This window comes from Periplaneta americana, chromosome 8 (assembly GCF_040183065.1).
Source record: "Periplaneta americana isolate PAMFEO1 chromosome 8, P.americana_PAMFEO1_priV1, whole genome shotgun sequence".
Classification (NCBI taxonomy): Eukaryota; Metazoa; Arthropoda; class Insecta; order Blattodea; family Blattidae; genus Periplaneta; species Periplaneta americana.
This window is the reverse complement of record NC_091124.1, coordinates 149,744,346-149,760,767: the sequence shown is the minus strand read 5'-3', so window position 1 is coordinate 149,760,767 and position 16,422 is coordinate 149,744,346. Positions and strand designations below refer to the sequence as shown.

The window sequence follows — 16,422 nt, the reverse complement described above, 5'->3', positions numbered from 1 at the left end:
ATTAAACCTGATAATATGGATTATCCGTTTTTTTCGATTGACCGTTCATTATCTCCCGTCCATTAAAAACGGATAATCGAGGTTCTACTGTATTTGCCTTCTCACCTTGATCATTTACTTCCTATTTCATTGACAATATGCACTCGTGTAATCCTTCCTCAATTTCATGTTGTAACGTGACTATCATGACTGTTACATTTGCATGCATGATGGGTTCATTCATTTTATAGATTAGTTCACTTTACTAATCCGTAAGAGATATTAAAAGAATTATTTTATTTACTCTCGTACTCCCCTTTCCTAAGTGGACTCGTCCAACTATTATAGTGTGACATAACTCATTTCCGTTGTTAAGCAATTGATGTCAGATACTGAAACTTCCGTAATGTTTTCTCCAGTTTACCCTCGAGCACAAGTGTATCATGTTAAAAGAGTCCGAGTACAGCTTAAAAGTATTCTGGATACAATTATCAAGATGGTAAATTATATAAAATCAAGAGCACTGACAACCAGATTTTTTAAACAAATTTTCCAGGAAGCTAGAATTCGTTATGACAGTCGTTCTCCACAATAAAATTAGTTAGCTGTCAACGAGCAAAGTTTTTTGGAAGATTTTATGAATTAAAAATGAGTTGTTAGACATTTTCACAACATCATAATAAAGACTAAACGCAAACAAGAGAACGCAACACAAACACAAAAACAAAACAAATACATTACACTAACATACGAAAACAAGAACATATACAAAATTGCATAATTTTTTCATGAAAGTAAAATACAACATTGTATACAAAACGCAGAACACACTACAAAAACATCTTAACATACAGACAAGACACACAAATAAATACAACTTAACAGGTGTGTATACAAACTATCATCCAATAATTGCAACGACTTCTACATTGAACAGACTGCAAGATAATTTCAAACACGTCACAAGGAACATATCACAGCCATAACCAAACTACGCAATAATTCAATCTACGCAGAACACAACACAAAGTCTAATCACAACTACAGCAACATAGACACAAACATGAAAATATTACACATTCAGCCAAAAAACGGAAACTTGACACTCTAGAACAATATCAAATTTACAAACATACAAAAACACATCCCCAGCACACTTAAATGCCATCGACCTGGGCCGGGATCGAACCCGCAACCTCGAGCACAGAAGGGCAGCGCTATACCGACTACGCTACCGAGGCCGACTTGTAAAGTTAATCAGCAATTTTTTAAAAGTTAAAATTTGTTGCTCAGTGTTATTTACGTATTTTATATTGGAAAAGTTAATATTAATCAATGCATAATGTGTAAACTTAACAAACAAGACTTTTAAATTGAATTATTCGGATATTTTTCTAACATTATTACTCGGCACATCTTTAGAGAATCTCTAATCTAGGTGTTACGAGAATAACGCAAAAATGGGAGGCAGAAGAAGAAGAAGAAGAAGAAGAAGAAGAAGAAGAAGCGGAAGAAGAAGTAGTGGAGGAGGGAGAGAGAGACTATAGCCTATTATATTTTAGATTTTCTCTACTTTGATGTAGCTTACCATCTCTTCATGCCCATAGAGAGCACATTTTTTTCGAACTGACTTATTGTTAAAATTTTACATTTTTGGATTTTGATTTTTTATCATTTCGGGCAGAACACTTTGTCAAGAGCTAAAAATCGCGAAAATCCTGATTTTTCGGAGCATATTGCAATCTTATCAATAGAGCATTATAAGATGTTTCTGACTACAAGTCCAAAGAATGGTATCGCCGCCATTATAAATTGGCAGAAAGATGGTAGACTGTAATCGAAAACTATGGACTTTATTTTAAAGAATGATAATATTAGGCTATATTTTGACTGTTTTTGTTATTTAATTCGACGTTAAACAATAAAACCTAGCACCTATGTCATTTGTATACTATACACACAAATTAACTCTAACATCTTGAACAAAATTTGTCCAGTAGTTTAGAAGTACAAAAGTAAATCATTTATTTCAATATGATTAATGATCAAAGTTGTGTGACCACCCCATAAATATTTCATACTAGTCGTACCCGTGCGCTCCGCTGCACCCATTAGAAATAAATATAAAGTAATTACATAACTAAAATAGTACATTTGATCCAGGGAACATTCGTGTCTGATAGAAGGATAAATCGTTTAATATGTTACTTAATTTAAATTGTATTTAAATAATTAAAATGCGATCATTTTGGTCCAGAGACCACTCATTTGGTGCAATGACAATTCCTTTAACATGTTTCTTAATTTTTAATACATGTAACCATAGTTTATTGAACATTGACATCATTTAGATTTAATGTGTACACTTTATTTTACTTGCTATATGTTTCCATTGAATTATGGTAATAACTTAATTTTAACCCTTGTTTTCTACGTATTCAGTAAATGGCGCTTGGCCCACTATGTTTCTGAACCCTTCAAATAACAACTTATATTATATTATATTATATTATATTATATTATATTATATTATATTATATTATATTATTATATAAAAAGTGTGTTGATAACGGATGTACTCCGATAAGTAAGTTTTTAATTTGTTATGGGGGCTCTTGAATCTCAGGAGGAACAACTTTTACAACAGCGCAACATAATCTGCTTGGCTCATTACCCAATTTTTTTGCATTGCATTTAATGCATATGTATTTTATGTATTTTAACACGATTCAATTGAGCATAGTTAAAATTTGGATTATAAAATAATGGAATGCTAAGCTAACATACTATTACTGCTTACTAAATCAATACACTCTCGTTGTTCGTTAATTCTCTGACATTAAAATGAATGAATACATAAACATTATTTTAAGAAATACAGGAAACGAATATACAGAATAGTCTATCAAGTTTTCTGTGCATAAGAAGCTATTTTAATCTTGCCTGTCCTCAATTCACTCGTTACTGTAATAACATTATAGCATTATGTCCATCTACAGAAACTACATTTTCCAATGGTGAAATAATAATTAATTATACAAATCAGTTAATTTAGCTTCCGACATTACTTCATACAAACACAGTAACATTCTCTGTAGGCTATCTTTCATAGCTTTTGTTGTCCAAGGCCCCTTATAAACGAAGTCATTTGTTTTTTATTTCATTACACCGCCTAAGATGGCAGTTATTTTAATTTTAAAACTTATTTATCTCATTAAATATCAGTCCTATCAAATTGTTTCAAAGAATAAAACTTATCGGAAATGAGTTTTAAAGAAACTTTTGTTATGTAACATTTTTCACAAAAATCAATAATAAGCTAAATATTTCGATTTATTTAATTCAGGCCCCCTTATAAACCCCCTTTTAAATAATGTATTTTGAATGCCATGTAGCCTAAAATCTAAGTTCCAGCGAACTTAGTTTATATTTCAATTTTCATCGAAATCCGTTCAGCCATTATCGCATGAAAAGGTAACAAACATCCAGACAAACATACAAACAAAAATTTCAAAAAAGCGAATTTCGGTTTCAGGGTGGTTAATTATATATGTTAGGACCAATTATTTTTGGAAAATCGAAAATTACCAGAAAAATTTCGGCTACAGATTTATTATTAGTATAGATTAACTACGAAGGAAAAAAACGACAGTCCGATAGTTAATTCACAACAATGAAATGATTTCAAAAAATAAGGAAGAGAGACAAACAAAGCTTAGATAAAGAAAGATTAATTTTATTGCTAACGTAAAATATAGAACATAAAAATGCTAGTAATAGTTTAGGTAGTGCTACGACCATGGGCTCCAAAAAAATTGATACCTCAGCAATCCACTTATGCAAATCCTAGACATTTAGTAGTCAACATACAAAAAAAGGCACATAAGAACAATTTAACAAGATTGTGCTGCTATCTAAAGCCGGCATCTGCATAGTAGAAAAATATCGAAAATTTATTTTCACCCCATTTTTTTTCTTCCCTCAAAATTTTGCAGCCCTTACAAAGTTGCCACCTTGGGCTCTGTCTCTATATCATCTTCCCTTCCTTCTTTCTTTCTTTCGGGAAAACCTATGCTTCGTTTTCCATTTGGAATCTTATGCTTTGCTGTCTTTACGATTCTTCCATTTTCTATGCGACTTACATGATCATCCAGCTCTTTTCCTTCTATATCGAATCCACTGTGAAATTTCGTTTATTTTCAAAGTTCTCGTGTCGTATGTTTCTATTTTTTTTCTATTCCAACTTCCCTAGTTTGTGGGAAAACAAAAATATAAGTTTACAGAAAAAGCTAGGGTTCTATTGGAAAAGTTACTATTAGACAATTGTAGAACTAGTCATCAAGTGTTCACTCAAACAATCTAAAAGTCAAATGCTTATTTATTTAATAATTATTAATAATTAAATGTGCTGGAATATTATCCTTTTTCCACTCAAAGTTTTGACAACAGATAAAATTATTAACTACTAGCTGAAAGCACCCGGCGTTGCCAGGGTTTTCCTTTCTGCTTCTATTTTTAATTAAACTGGTTATTAAATTTTCGGAAATCTCGGAAACCTAACTATACACAACCAAAACGAAATGTCTTTACTAAGATTTCCTCGCCCATAAAGATTAATCTTTACTTAACGTCACTTACATGAATTAATGAACTCCTTAGCCAAATGCCTGCCAGGGTTAACTCAATTTAAAACAGTTGTAAATCAAACACCGAAAAGAAAACATATCATGTGCCTGACGTTAAACTGTTGTTTTAAATTTATTTATTTACTGTTTTTATTTATTTATTTGTTTATATATATATATATATATATATATTTATTCTGGTGTAGTTAAGGCCATTAGGCCTTCTCTTCCACAGCGCCAGAAATACAAATAAAGTAATAGAAAAATCAAACTATAAACAAAGTAAAACCCAACGAAAATAAAATTCCTTCTCCTCTTTCTGATCAGTTTCAGCATCGAATTAACATACAGTATACATACATAATTTAATTTATATTGGAAGATTTTTTTACCTCTTGACCGCTGTACACCCACTTATATCATACCCAGTTCTTTTTTTTTTTTTAATATAACTTGAAACTATATCTCATAAATTCAGAACATATTATATTTTTCTAATTTTATACACAGAATACAGATATAATATAATCTCGCAATAAGTCATTTTTTAACATAAAGACTAATATTCTGATAAACGTATAGGCCTACCGATATTTTAGAAATTAAGATATTTTTATTTCCACAACGCTTAACATACTAAATTTGCAACGTGAAAAACAATATTTTGAGAATTAATACAATGTTATTTTCAGTGGGCTTATGTACATTCACATACTAAATTAGCAACATGACAGAAGTATCATTGAATTGCGTATTGATATGTGTAAATTTTTTTTTTTTTTTTTTCACTTCTTTGTATAAAATATAGTTGAGGATGTGAAAAACACGCAGTTTTTAAGTTAACGTCTGCAACTTTGAACTACTGTCCTTGAGCTTCATTTTAATATGGCCATTACAAATGCTAGTGGCATTGAAATTGCAGTTGCTTAAAATTGAATGAGTATCCTAGCAATACGTGGAATAAAAACTTTTCCTTTAATTTTTGCAGTTAATATTGCCAATTCTATTACGTTTCGTATGAGTTTTTCACACCAATTCTTATTCGTGCATAATTTTGGTGGGTCAATATTTCGCAATAGTACTATTGGTTATTCATTATTAAGTAAATTATGTGGTAGCAATCCTTGTAGTTTCAAAGAATTCTAGAATTCAGTTGTATAAAACAGTCTGCTCACTATCTACAAAACTTCATCGAGGAATTCATAATACAGTCCTGGACTGCGTAAAGATACTTATTGCATGAATTATCTAGTTTTAGCCTTCGCGATCTGTAACAACAATGTGATTTAATTTCGTGTTAAAATTTCCAAGGCCTTGTTTAAGTCGATGTTGAATACAACAGACAATAATAAAAGAACAATTGACTGTAGAAGATTTTGTATTTTAATATTATACATGAAGATTTGATCTATTTATTTTTATTTTTTATAATTTTAATTAATTTAACTTCTATTTGCAAAATTTTAATGTAGCCTATGTTCTTCTCCTGGTTATGAAGATTAAATGTGCAAACTTTGGCACATATTGGTCAAAGCGTGTAGATTTGTATAGAGAACATACACACATACATATATACATACATACCCACATTCAATTTTATATATTAAGATAATGTTTTTTTGTGACATGAAATGTTTAATACTACAAAGAACACTTTAAAATGGTTTTACCCTATACAATGATGACCATAATATTAGTTTTTATTCATCTTTATCACTGTCTGCTGTATTTGAAGTTGGATACTTAGGGATGTCTTCATAGAATGACTTGTACTTATCAGCAGTAGCGGCTGGTGGTCAAAATAATGAGTGTGCTACAATTTCTATATTGGCCTACTGTATATAAATATTTAAAGAAAATAATCTGCCCTCAATGAGAGTGACCATAAAGATCCAGAATAAAAGCACTACAGAATAATTTAGAAAGACAGGAAGTGTTTAGTAAAAAATTCAGAGAAATGCAAACCCAACAGTCATCAATGGCCAAAATATAAATGGTAATGTAATATTTGGATTGAATCCTTAAGAATATTCAACAAAATTTTTTGAATTTCAAAATATCAGAGTCCGAATGCTTTTAAAATATCACATGTGAATTTAGGGAGTGTGCCACGTGCACCAAACAAAAGACCAGAAACAATCCACTGACTAGTGGGAATGTTATATTTCTCACTTAGATAAGGGATGCAGGACTCATAAATGGATTTCTTCTCATCAACGTGTTGTGCCTGTAGGGCATCCCTCTCGAACCGGATTGAAGGATCAAGGACTAATCCCTTAGATTGAGTTCTGTGGATGGCTACACTATCTGCTCTTCTGTTCCAATCTAAGGATGAAATGCAGTGGACCTCTTCGTGTACCTCCCATCTGCGACGCTTGAGGACATCAGCAATACCGGTCCTGGCCTTATGGTGTCGATTGTTGCGCAGCAGCTCCGTATTTCGACAGAATCCCAACACGTGACCAAGAGTTTCCGTCTCGCTGCAGCCGGGATGGCAACAACAGGTTGTGTTGAAACTTCTGCCGGGCACAGATCTAACCGCAGATAGATTGCTGGACATTTTAACTGCATTGATGTATTCTGAAATTGATAAATTTGCTTTTGATGACATCCAGGAATTTTCCTTGGGGCACTCAGAATACAGGATAACACCTTTGCCCTTATGAGGTAATTTACACCATGATTCAAAACTTCTGTTCCGCAAGATCTCCCTCAATTGCCGACCTTTAGTGTTGGGAGCAATAGAAGACTTATTGATGTTTAGTCTACGTAGACTCAGTTGCTGTTCAAGGTGCAGGTTCCTTACAAAGTTAAGATGCATATCATTAATACGGTGAAGACGATTACAGATGTTGTAATGTTGAATGCTGGCCTCCCACTCTGCACAAAGAATTCCCAAACCTCGGACTTTTTTACTTGCGTATAACATTGAATTTGGCGTATCATCGGGCAGCATCATAATTTCCTTCACAGCACTTCTAATAATTTTGTCAAGATCTCACTTATATGTATCTCATATACACTTATATGTATTTATCTTAATTTGAGACTCGCCTAGTGACGAAATATGAAATCCATACGACGTTCCTTCCTACTGCAGAACCTGTCAATTACCCAGGTGTTAAACCCTTCATCTTGGACATCATACTCTTTTCTATTGACAGTGTTGCAAGAGCAGTGAGGCGATCCTGGGACATAGTGTTCCTTAAAAACGTTTTTATGCGTTTTAAGCAAGAAAAAAATCTTTCTGGCTCAGCAGTGGTCATTGGTGTTGTAACCAAAATATTTAACAACTTCGTTATTTCACAGAATGGATCCTGTAAATTGTTGGAGACTATGTATTGTAACAATTGAACAGCTCCATCTATATTCCGGAAGTCAGGTCTTCCGTATAGAACTCAAAATTGTGTCTTTAACACTCTTTTGTTCAGTACAGTATAGCTGTTGACAGCAACTTCAAGTTCGCGTTCAGAAAAATAAGGCTATGCGAAAAATTGCCAGAAAATTTGCTGTTTAACAATTTTGTTGCATCTAGGTAGCTTAAAGACTGGAAACGATGAATTATACGGTCATATACTTCCTTGGCATCAATTTTCTGGGATTCCATTTTCCGTCTCTTGCTGACTGATTCAGGAGGAACCTCAAAAAAACAGGTAGACGGCAGCAGCAGTCGGACACTTGAATTACCAAATACATTGCACATAGTTCCGAGTTCTTCCACAAACAAGCATTCTTTCGTTATGCTTTACTTTTGCAATCTTCAAGCTGTGTTGTGCTGAAGCTGACTACAGCACTTCCCCGCGTAAAAATAGCCAATCAGAGCAGTGATTTCAGCTTCGCACATGCGCATTAGTTGTCTACATTCTCATGTAGACTTTTGAGTAGCACATTGTACCCCCCGAAGCACCAAAGAGCTAAGAGCGAAGACTAAACACTCTATAACGCGTCATGAACATAACCACGGGAAATTGTAAAATGGCAGATCAGATACTATGGTGGTATTGCAAATACATTATTTGAGCAAAAATTATCATTGTACTGTAGCACATAAGGACGGGACGCCCCTGCTCATCAGGTATGTAGTGCGCGACTTTTGAGATGTCCTCTAAGTTTTTGATATTGATTCCAAGTTTCTCCTTATATTCTGCAGTAGTGGGGAGCTCCACATGATCTTGTTCCTTCAACCTGAATGTTCCATGGTGCAAACCATCAATGTACTCTGAAACCTCGATACAGCCTTTCATCTTCTGAGTGAATATAAGTTATCTACTTACTGATGTTGAATGTCAGGTTTTTATTCTCAATATCTTTACATGTTTTCTTGAAATACTGTGGCCACCAATGTTTGAAGTCCAGTATCTGATTGTTTTGAAGCCTCTTTACTTGATATGGGAGGTTAAGTTCCCTGGCATTTCGAATAATGTCATCATCATAATACTGATTTGGAGAGTAAATTCGATTTAATCTTCGAACTTGTCCTGGAATGTTATCCTTCTTCCACTCAACTAAAGCTTCAATGCCGGTTTTAATAAAGATGTGAGACTGGAATATTCCCCTTTTTTACACTCATTGGATAACTTAAGCAAATATCTTCATAATGGCTATTTCAGTTTAATTTTTCAATTTTTTGGAATGTTATCCTTTTTGTACTCACTCGTTCAATTGGTCTGACAACTGATTTGCATATTCTTACTTCTGCATCAACTCTTAAATGTTTATTTTTCCCCATTTGTTTTCCTTAAAGCAACTTTCTACTGGCCTTATTTGTTTTGTCAAACATTTTATTTTTTAACTTGAATATGACATGCCAAATATTTAAATGTTGACACTTTTCAATAATACTACCTAGATGGTGAATGGAGAGACTGTCTTAGCTTTAGTTTTTATAAAATAACAGTAGTTCTAGTAATAGTACCAACAGTAGTAATGATAATAGTAGTAGTATTACCGGTAGTAGTAGTAGTGGTAGTAGTAGTAGTAGTAGTAGAAATAATAATAATAATAATAATAATAATAATAATAATAATAATAATAATAATAATAATAGTAATGTGTTAACCATTCAAAAATAAAACTATTTTTAAATTCGCTATAGGCCTACTTCTACAGTAACAGTAATACCAGCATACAAAAACTAACTATAAGTCGCATAATGCAGCAATCTCCCAGGCATGAAGGAATTTAGGAAAGGGAGAGAAGTACCAGAACTTCCAACCTAATTCTCCCCAGTACACTCACAACTTTAAACTAGATTACAATTTCATAACATTGGTCGCAATGAAAAACTAATATCCTCAAGAGGCAAACACAAGCAAAAATCTCTTAACGGAAAGACAGATCAAGTTGTACAAATCTCTCTTCAGAGAAGTCGTCAGAGCTGTTCCTTCATTAGTGACCTATTACGTTAAAAGCATTATTATACATATCTCCGTTCACATCTTCCTCCAAGAGCCATTATAGTAGCTATACCCACAGAAAAGTGTCTAATTTTTTACTGTATTTGATGTCCCTACTCTTATTCTGAGTGTCAACAGTTAACAATGCAAGAAAAGTTCCTCACCGAAACAATAATTTATGTTCTAGTCTCTAATACTGTAAATACTCTATAGGCATTTTATTTTTATGACATACTTTATCGAAATATCACGACATTGAATTTTTTAACTACCGGACCTCTTCTTGTTCTTTTTCAGGGGGAGCAGACAGACGATCCTACAGATATTCTGCCACTCGAAATGAAGGACTTAAGCACAAAGTACACCAATGATGTCATTGCTACGTCAGCATTTGGGATCAAGTGCGATACTCTTGCCAATCCAAACAACGATTTCTATAAAATGGGGAAAGAATTCACCAAAGTCACATTCTTGAAGTTCCTCATCTTCACCTTGTACTCACTCTTGCCTAAAGTTATGAAGGTATGTAATGTCTTCTCCTGAATTTTATACCGTACATATATTTACAGTATAATTCTTACCATCTACAGAGATACAGAGCATATCTTTACAAATTACGTTATTATGTGCACTATATCAAATTTTAACATTACAGATTTAATATAGCCTATTTATTTTCACAAGTTAACATATCTCACGACATTCTTAATAGAACTATTTATATGAACTTTGCAGTTATATTGTAAATTTTAAGACGTAATGTATGGTGGTACATGTTCAATGGCTACCAGACTTCCATCTGAAACACAGCCATCAGCACAAGTGGCCATTAAACTAACAAAAAAAAAAGAAAAAAAAAACGGACGAAAGTGAAACTGGTCTTCTTTTATCACATTATTAACAGATTTATAACAAGTACAGGCACCAATAACCATTCAAAATACAGGCGAAAAGGCCTTTTGAACGGCTAAAATAAGAAAAAGCAAAAAGAAACTGCTATTAACAATTTTGCATTTTTACATTAACATTATCGGTACTACACAATATATTTATGTTGCAGAAAATTTTATGACCTAATTTTAGGGAAAATTTGATGAAAGTTCCTGTTCTTATGAACTACTGGCTGAAAATTACAACCAAGTGCTTCTCTCGATTCTCTGAGTGTACATGCTGCATTGTAAGAATTGCCCAAAAAAGTATATTGGCCAAACCAAAAGGAATTTTAGGACTAGATATTCTGAACATAAAGCAGATTTTCGTCACAATCGTAATAAATCCAAATTCGCAACCCATTTGATTGAGAACAACCACGAACTTCAAAAAATGTCTGACACTTTACAGATTTTAAAACCCATCAGTAATGGAACCTTTAATTTAGTTGCTGAAGAATTTTACATAGCTAAATCGCTTAATAATACTGTTTCATTAATTAATGAACAATTACCTAGTTCCGGTAACCCCTTATTTAAATTAGCCAATGGAAACTCTTCTCACTGCGGCACGTACCCCCCTCCACTTACGTCATGACGTGTTTTTTCATACTGTGTTATTGCACCAGTCACTACTACGCCACAGACCAGGCAACATTACTTTCTTTTATTACGCCAAGACCAAAGACCTTGTAAGTAGTTTATCGTCACTTCATTTCTCTTTCTGGTTCTATACAGGTCCCTTCACTAAAATTTATTATTGATTTTTGCAGATTTTACAATGTGCTGCCACGTCGTGATGACTGATGCAAAACAATATTTTAATTTGTTATTCTTTTAACTGTCTGTGTCTCTATTTTAAGCTGCATATATATCTTGCAGACCTCAATTTTTTAAACAAATTTTGATCTATAAGCTGCACACATGTCAAATACTTTTATGTATTAATTTCTGAGACCTCATGAAGGTTTTCCTGTCATATATATATATATATATATATATATATATATATATATATATATATATATATATATATATATATATATTAGACTGTTCATAAGTCAAATTTTACTTTTCTTACCATTGTATTTTTATATCTTCACGTCATGTACCTTAACACATTTCGACGTTACTTGTCCATCTATGTCTTTATATGAAAAGCTTAATATCACGCAAGTCTGACCTGAAGATGCTATTATAATAGCGAAAGCGCTAGTCAGAATATGTTCATGTAACCTATGTAATATTTTGTATTTTTGAATAGACAGTTATTGAAGGACTTTTGATATTTGTTTCTTTAAATTCATTTTAACTGTTAGTTTTTAATATATATGCATTTACATTGTATGTGTGTGTATGTATAAATGCATTCATTAGATTAACATTTATAATATTATAACTTGTAATTTTGTATTGTCTGTGATCATTAACACTTAATCTGAGGACTTTTTAAAACTCTATTTCAACATTATTTAGCTATTTCAAAGTTATTTAGACAAAAAAAAATAGTTGTGTAGACGAGGAATCGAACTCGCACTCTTCTACACAACACGCAGAAGTCTTAGCGTCTGAGCTATTGAAACGACACGAAAGCTTTCCTTTCTGTGCGGAGTGTCAATCTAGTCATGAAGGTCCATTGTCGATTTAACTACACGATTTATATATATATATATATATATATATATATATATATATTTATCTTCTATTTACGCAATATTATCATATATTTTGCAGTTTTTGAAGTGAATTTCGGAACGATGCTAGTAACAAACCAAATACCCTGAATTTAAGTAACTCAATATTCGTTATCTTGTGTATCAGTGCTCTGGTCTCTGATCATGCGCAGTGTCTTACATCTGAGACTTGGGAATATTCAATCGTCTCATCCTTTTCTAGGGAAACTGTACTTGTTTATCAAATCATAGAAGATGCTCAATATGATTTCCATTCATGGTAATGCATCCTTCTGGCCTACATCTTACAAAATCACAACTTGTTATTCTTTTGTTTACTGAATTTCCGATATTATGCTGTATATCCCATAAGAAACAAGCAAATAGTTCACATTAGAAGATATAGGCCTACTCCACTTTCAAATTTCAAACCCCTTGTTTCATACAAAATTTAATTTTAGGACCTATGTTTATTAGACTTTCTCTTGTTTCGTACTATCACATCTCAGAATATTGGATGCTTTTTTTAAATGAAAATCACACTGAGCATTTGACCAGCCTCATGGTCTAGTAGTCAGAGCTTCTGGCTATAGTTCATGAGGTCCCGGGTTCGATCTCCAGAACATAGGAATTTTTCCTTAAAGGGAATTATTCCTGTGTTCGTCCAGGGTTTGGAATTTAGGTTAAGTTTAGATTTAAGATCTCTCCTGGCACCATATTATCATAATCATCCCATCATATCATCGGGGTAATGTAACTTCGCCTTCCAGGCACCCCAACCTCAGAAGTGGGTTACAACTATGCCACTGCCAGTGGCATAGCCAGTCCAATTATTCTGGGTGGGCCAGATATGCAGAATTTAGAAAGTACCTACCCATCTCCTGACAACACCGCTGCCGTCAACTCTCTTGAAACTCATTCTCGGAAGTCTTATTTAATAACATGCAAAATTATTATAAACAATTATGCAAGGCATACCTATACAAACCTTTCATAAGGTGAACTGAGCCATCGAGATTTCCTAACAACGAATCTGTCGATCACTGATGATAGGTCCTACAACAAATCCCGACATTTCTCCCTCTCAATGGATAAAATTGCTAGATTACAAAGCTTTGTGTTTGACATGGTTGTCCTGGTGTAAGTTTTTATTCGTCATAATGAAAAAAAGTCCTTTCTGCAGATGCATTGTGATGGAACGAATCGTATAATTTGTAAAACTTGAAGTAGGTCCTGGAATACCACATTCATGCTCATGTTCTGAAGTTTAGAATATAGGTCACACACGTTTTGATTTGATATTCATTAATTTCACTAGGGAACACTATTTTTCTAGAAGTTCCTTGTTTATGTTTAACATGCAATTTGAAGATCTATACAAATCAGCCAGTTCTCGCAGTGTCTTGAAGTTCACGAAATCAAAAGACTTTGGATCACAAGGTGAGACTGCTTCAAAGAAAACAGAATTTTCTTGAAACCGCTTTTCATTTCTGATCTAACATTATCAGTATATTATATTAACTTGCTCTCAAGAAAATCTATCTTGTTGCTTTGAATCTGAACTCTTCAGCATAGCACCACCATCATCAGTAACGAAATAGTCTGTTAGCAGAGATTGAGGTGGTCGGTGATTTGTTTTTTCTTGTGCAGAGACACTGATTCGGAAGACTTCTGCCATACAAAGAGTGCTGGAATAAAATTCTTCGAATTTTCTTCATTTTGGAGCTTTGAAAAGTTTTCTACAGTTGCCTTAATGAGGGACGAACATTTACTAATATCCATTTTTGGACACTAAAGTGCTTCCGATAATGAATTTGCAAGAGCAAAAATATCGTCTAAACTTACCAAATAAAATAGGGTGTCAAATTTCTTAGCTGATGCAACAATTCAGTAGCTTCCACATCTTCCTTCATTTTATCGTTGTCAAACAATTTTTTAGGCCCAACCTAACACAGTTAGATCAGCTCCTGAAGAAATGAACAGTTGTATATTTTTAAACCCATCTTGTATCACAATGTTGTAGAATTTCGAAAATTTTCAAACCTTCATCAGTTTGAACTTATATAAAGACGTCATATCTTAGGGTGCTCTGTGATTGAAATGAGTAATAGCTTCTAACAGTTAATCAAATGACCAATTTCTTCAACATTTTTACAAACATCTACCAATACCAAACTGAGTCTATGAGCATAACAATGTTATAAGGGCAAGGATTACCGATATTAGGTATCTCCCTTACTTTTACTTGTACTCCACTTAAATGACCCGACATCACCGAAGCACCATTGTAGGCCTAAGAAACACATTTCTTAATATCAAGTCCAAGACATTTTAGCCAATCCTCTATTATATTTGCAAGAAATGTGGCATTCAGTTGTTTTAACTCAATGAAGCCAATAAATCGCTCTTGTATGTGCACGTCATCAACATATATTGGAGGCAAATGGACAGCTGTTCTTTCATCCCTTGGTCCCTAGCTTCGTCTACTAATAAACTATATAAACCATGTTAAATGATAAATCGGTAATAGCCAGTGACTCATAGCTTACCACTTAAATAAAACAAGGTTTAATAATGGGTTATAGTTAATTAGGCTCCTTGTATCGGGAGTTTGGAAACAACAATCTAAAAAACAAAATTACACTTTTCAATGCATATTTGACTTCTTATCTTAATTCTATTGACTGTGACTATTGCTCTGGATCCATGGTTTATTTTTAATGTTGAGTGTTCCCCACCCAAAAAAACGCAAAAATTCGAAATTTTTTTGGAGTGGGCCTGGGCTCACCTGGCCCACCTGCTGGCTACGCCACTGGCTACTGCTAGGAGAGAAGACCAGAAATTTCGAAAAGACAACGTGGTGGCACTGGATTTAAAAAAAAAAAACATTCAGCATCTCCTATGATGTCGATGAGCAAGTACCCGAATTTCGAAATAAATATTTTTTAACTTCAGGACCCATGTGTATTATACTTTTTTCTTTTTTTGATGGCTACTTTCACTTTTCAGAATAATGAATGATCTTATTTTTAATGGAAATCATATTAAGCATCTCCTATTATGTTGATGAGTAAGTATTGTAGGGCCATGTTTAGTAGCTACTTCTAAGAGCGGAGAAGTGGGGCTAGGGGAATGTAACCTCTCGACCTATGAGTGCGATATTCCGAGCTGAGATAACATTCAGTAAGATACAGTATATCATCCGTTGGAAAACATTACCGCTCCATAGTCTGCAAAGATTCTTTTTCAATCTCTGCCTCTGTGAAACATTACAGTTTGCATTTAGAGGGAAGAGAGATAGCAAAATGTTGTAATGTTTTTAATACTATACTAAAAAGCATGAGATTTCTGCGGAAGATATTACAGAATCGAAGACTCATTCGAGAACGACCGAATATTATTAATTGGCGTTGCAAGAATATCACAAAAGTTAAACGCTTTAGAGTAGACCAAAGACAAATTGTCTCTATGAGACTTCAAAAGACACCGATTTGAATTTCCAAAAAATGGTGGCAGAAAAGAAAAGATCTTAGAAGGAAACAAGTCCAAAAGGCTTATAATAGTAGATATAGGTTTCGAAACTGGATTTCTTGATGGTGGTCTCTTCAATTATAAAGGTGGCTCAACTACTGGTGACTACTACCAAGAAATGAATTCCACCAGCTTAGAGACAAAATGTGTCGCGCCACGCCGCGTCTGATGCTGTGTGCACCCGGCCTAAATATTTCATTATAGCCCATGTAAGCTTGTTAATGTGCATGAAAATGATTTTTATATTTAAGTATGACTTTACTATTTTTGTCATTGTTTCATTATGTAT

General features: G+C 33.4%; 1 protein-coding gene across 1 annotated transcript in view; it reads left to right on the top strand.

Moving 5' to 3' along the window:
- The window catches only part of LOC138705149 (cytochrome P450 9e2-like), a 94,687-nt gene that overhangs the window by 34,371 nt on the left and 43,894 nt on the right, over positions 1 to 16,422 (top strand). The window contains exon 3 of the mRNA XM_069833810.1: positions 10,298 to 10,522. Coding sequence (XP_069689911.1) covers positions 10,298 to 10,522 — 225 coding nt within the window. The remainder of the gene's footprint in view (positions 1 to 10,297; positions 10,523 to 16,422) is intronic.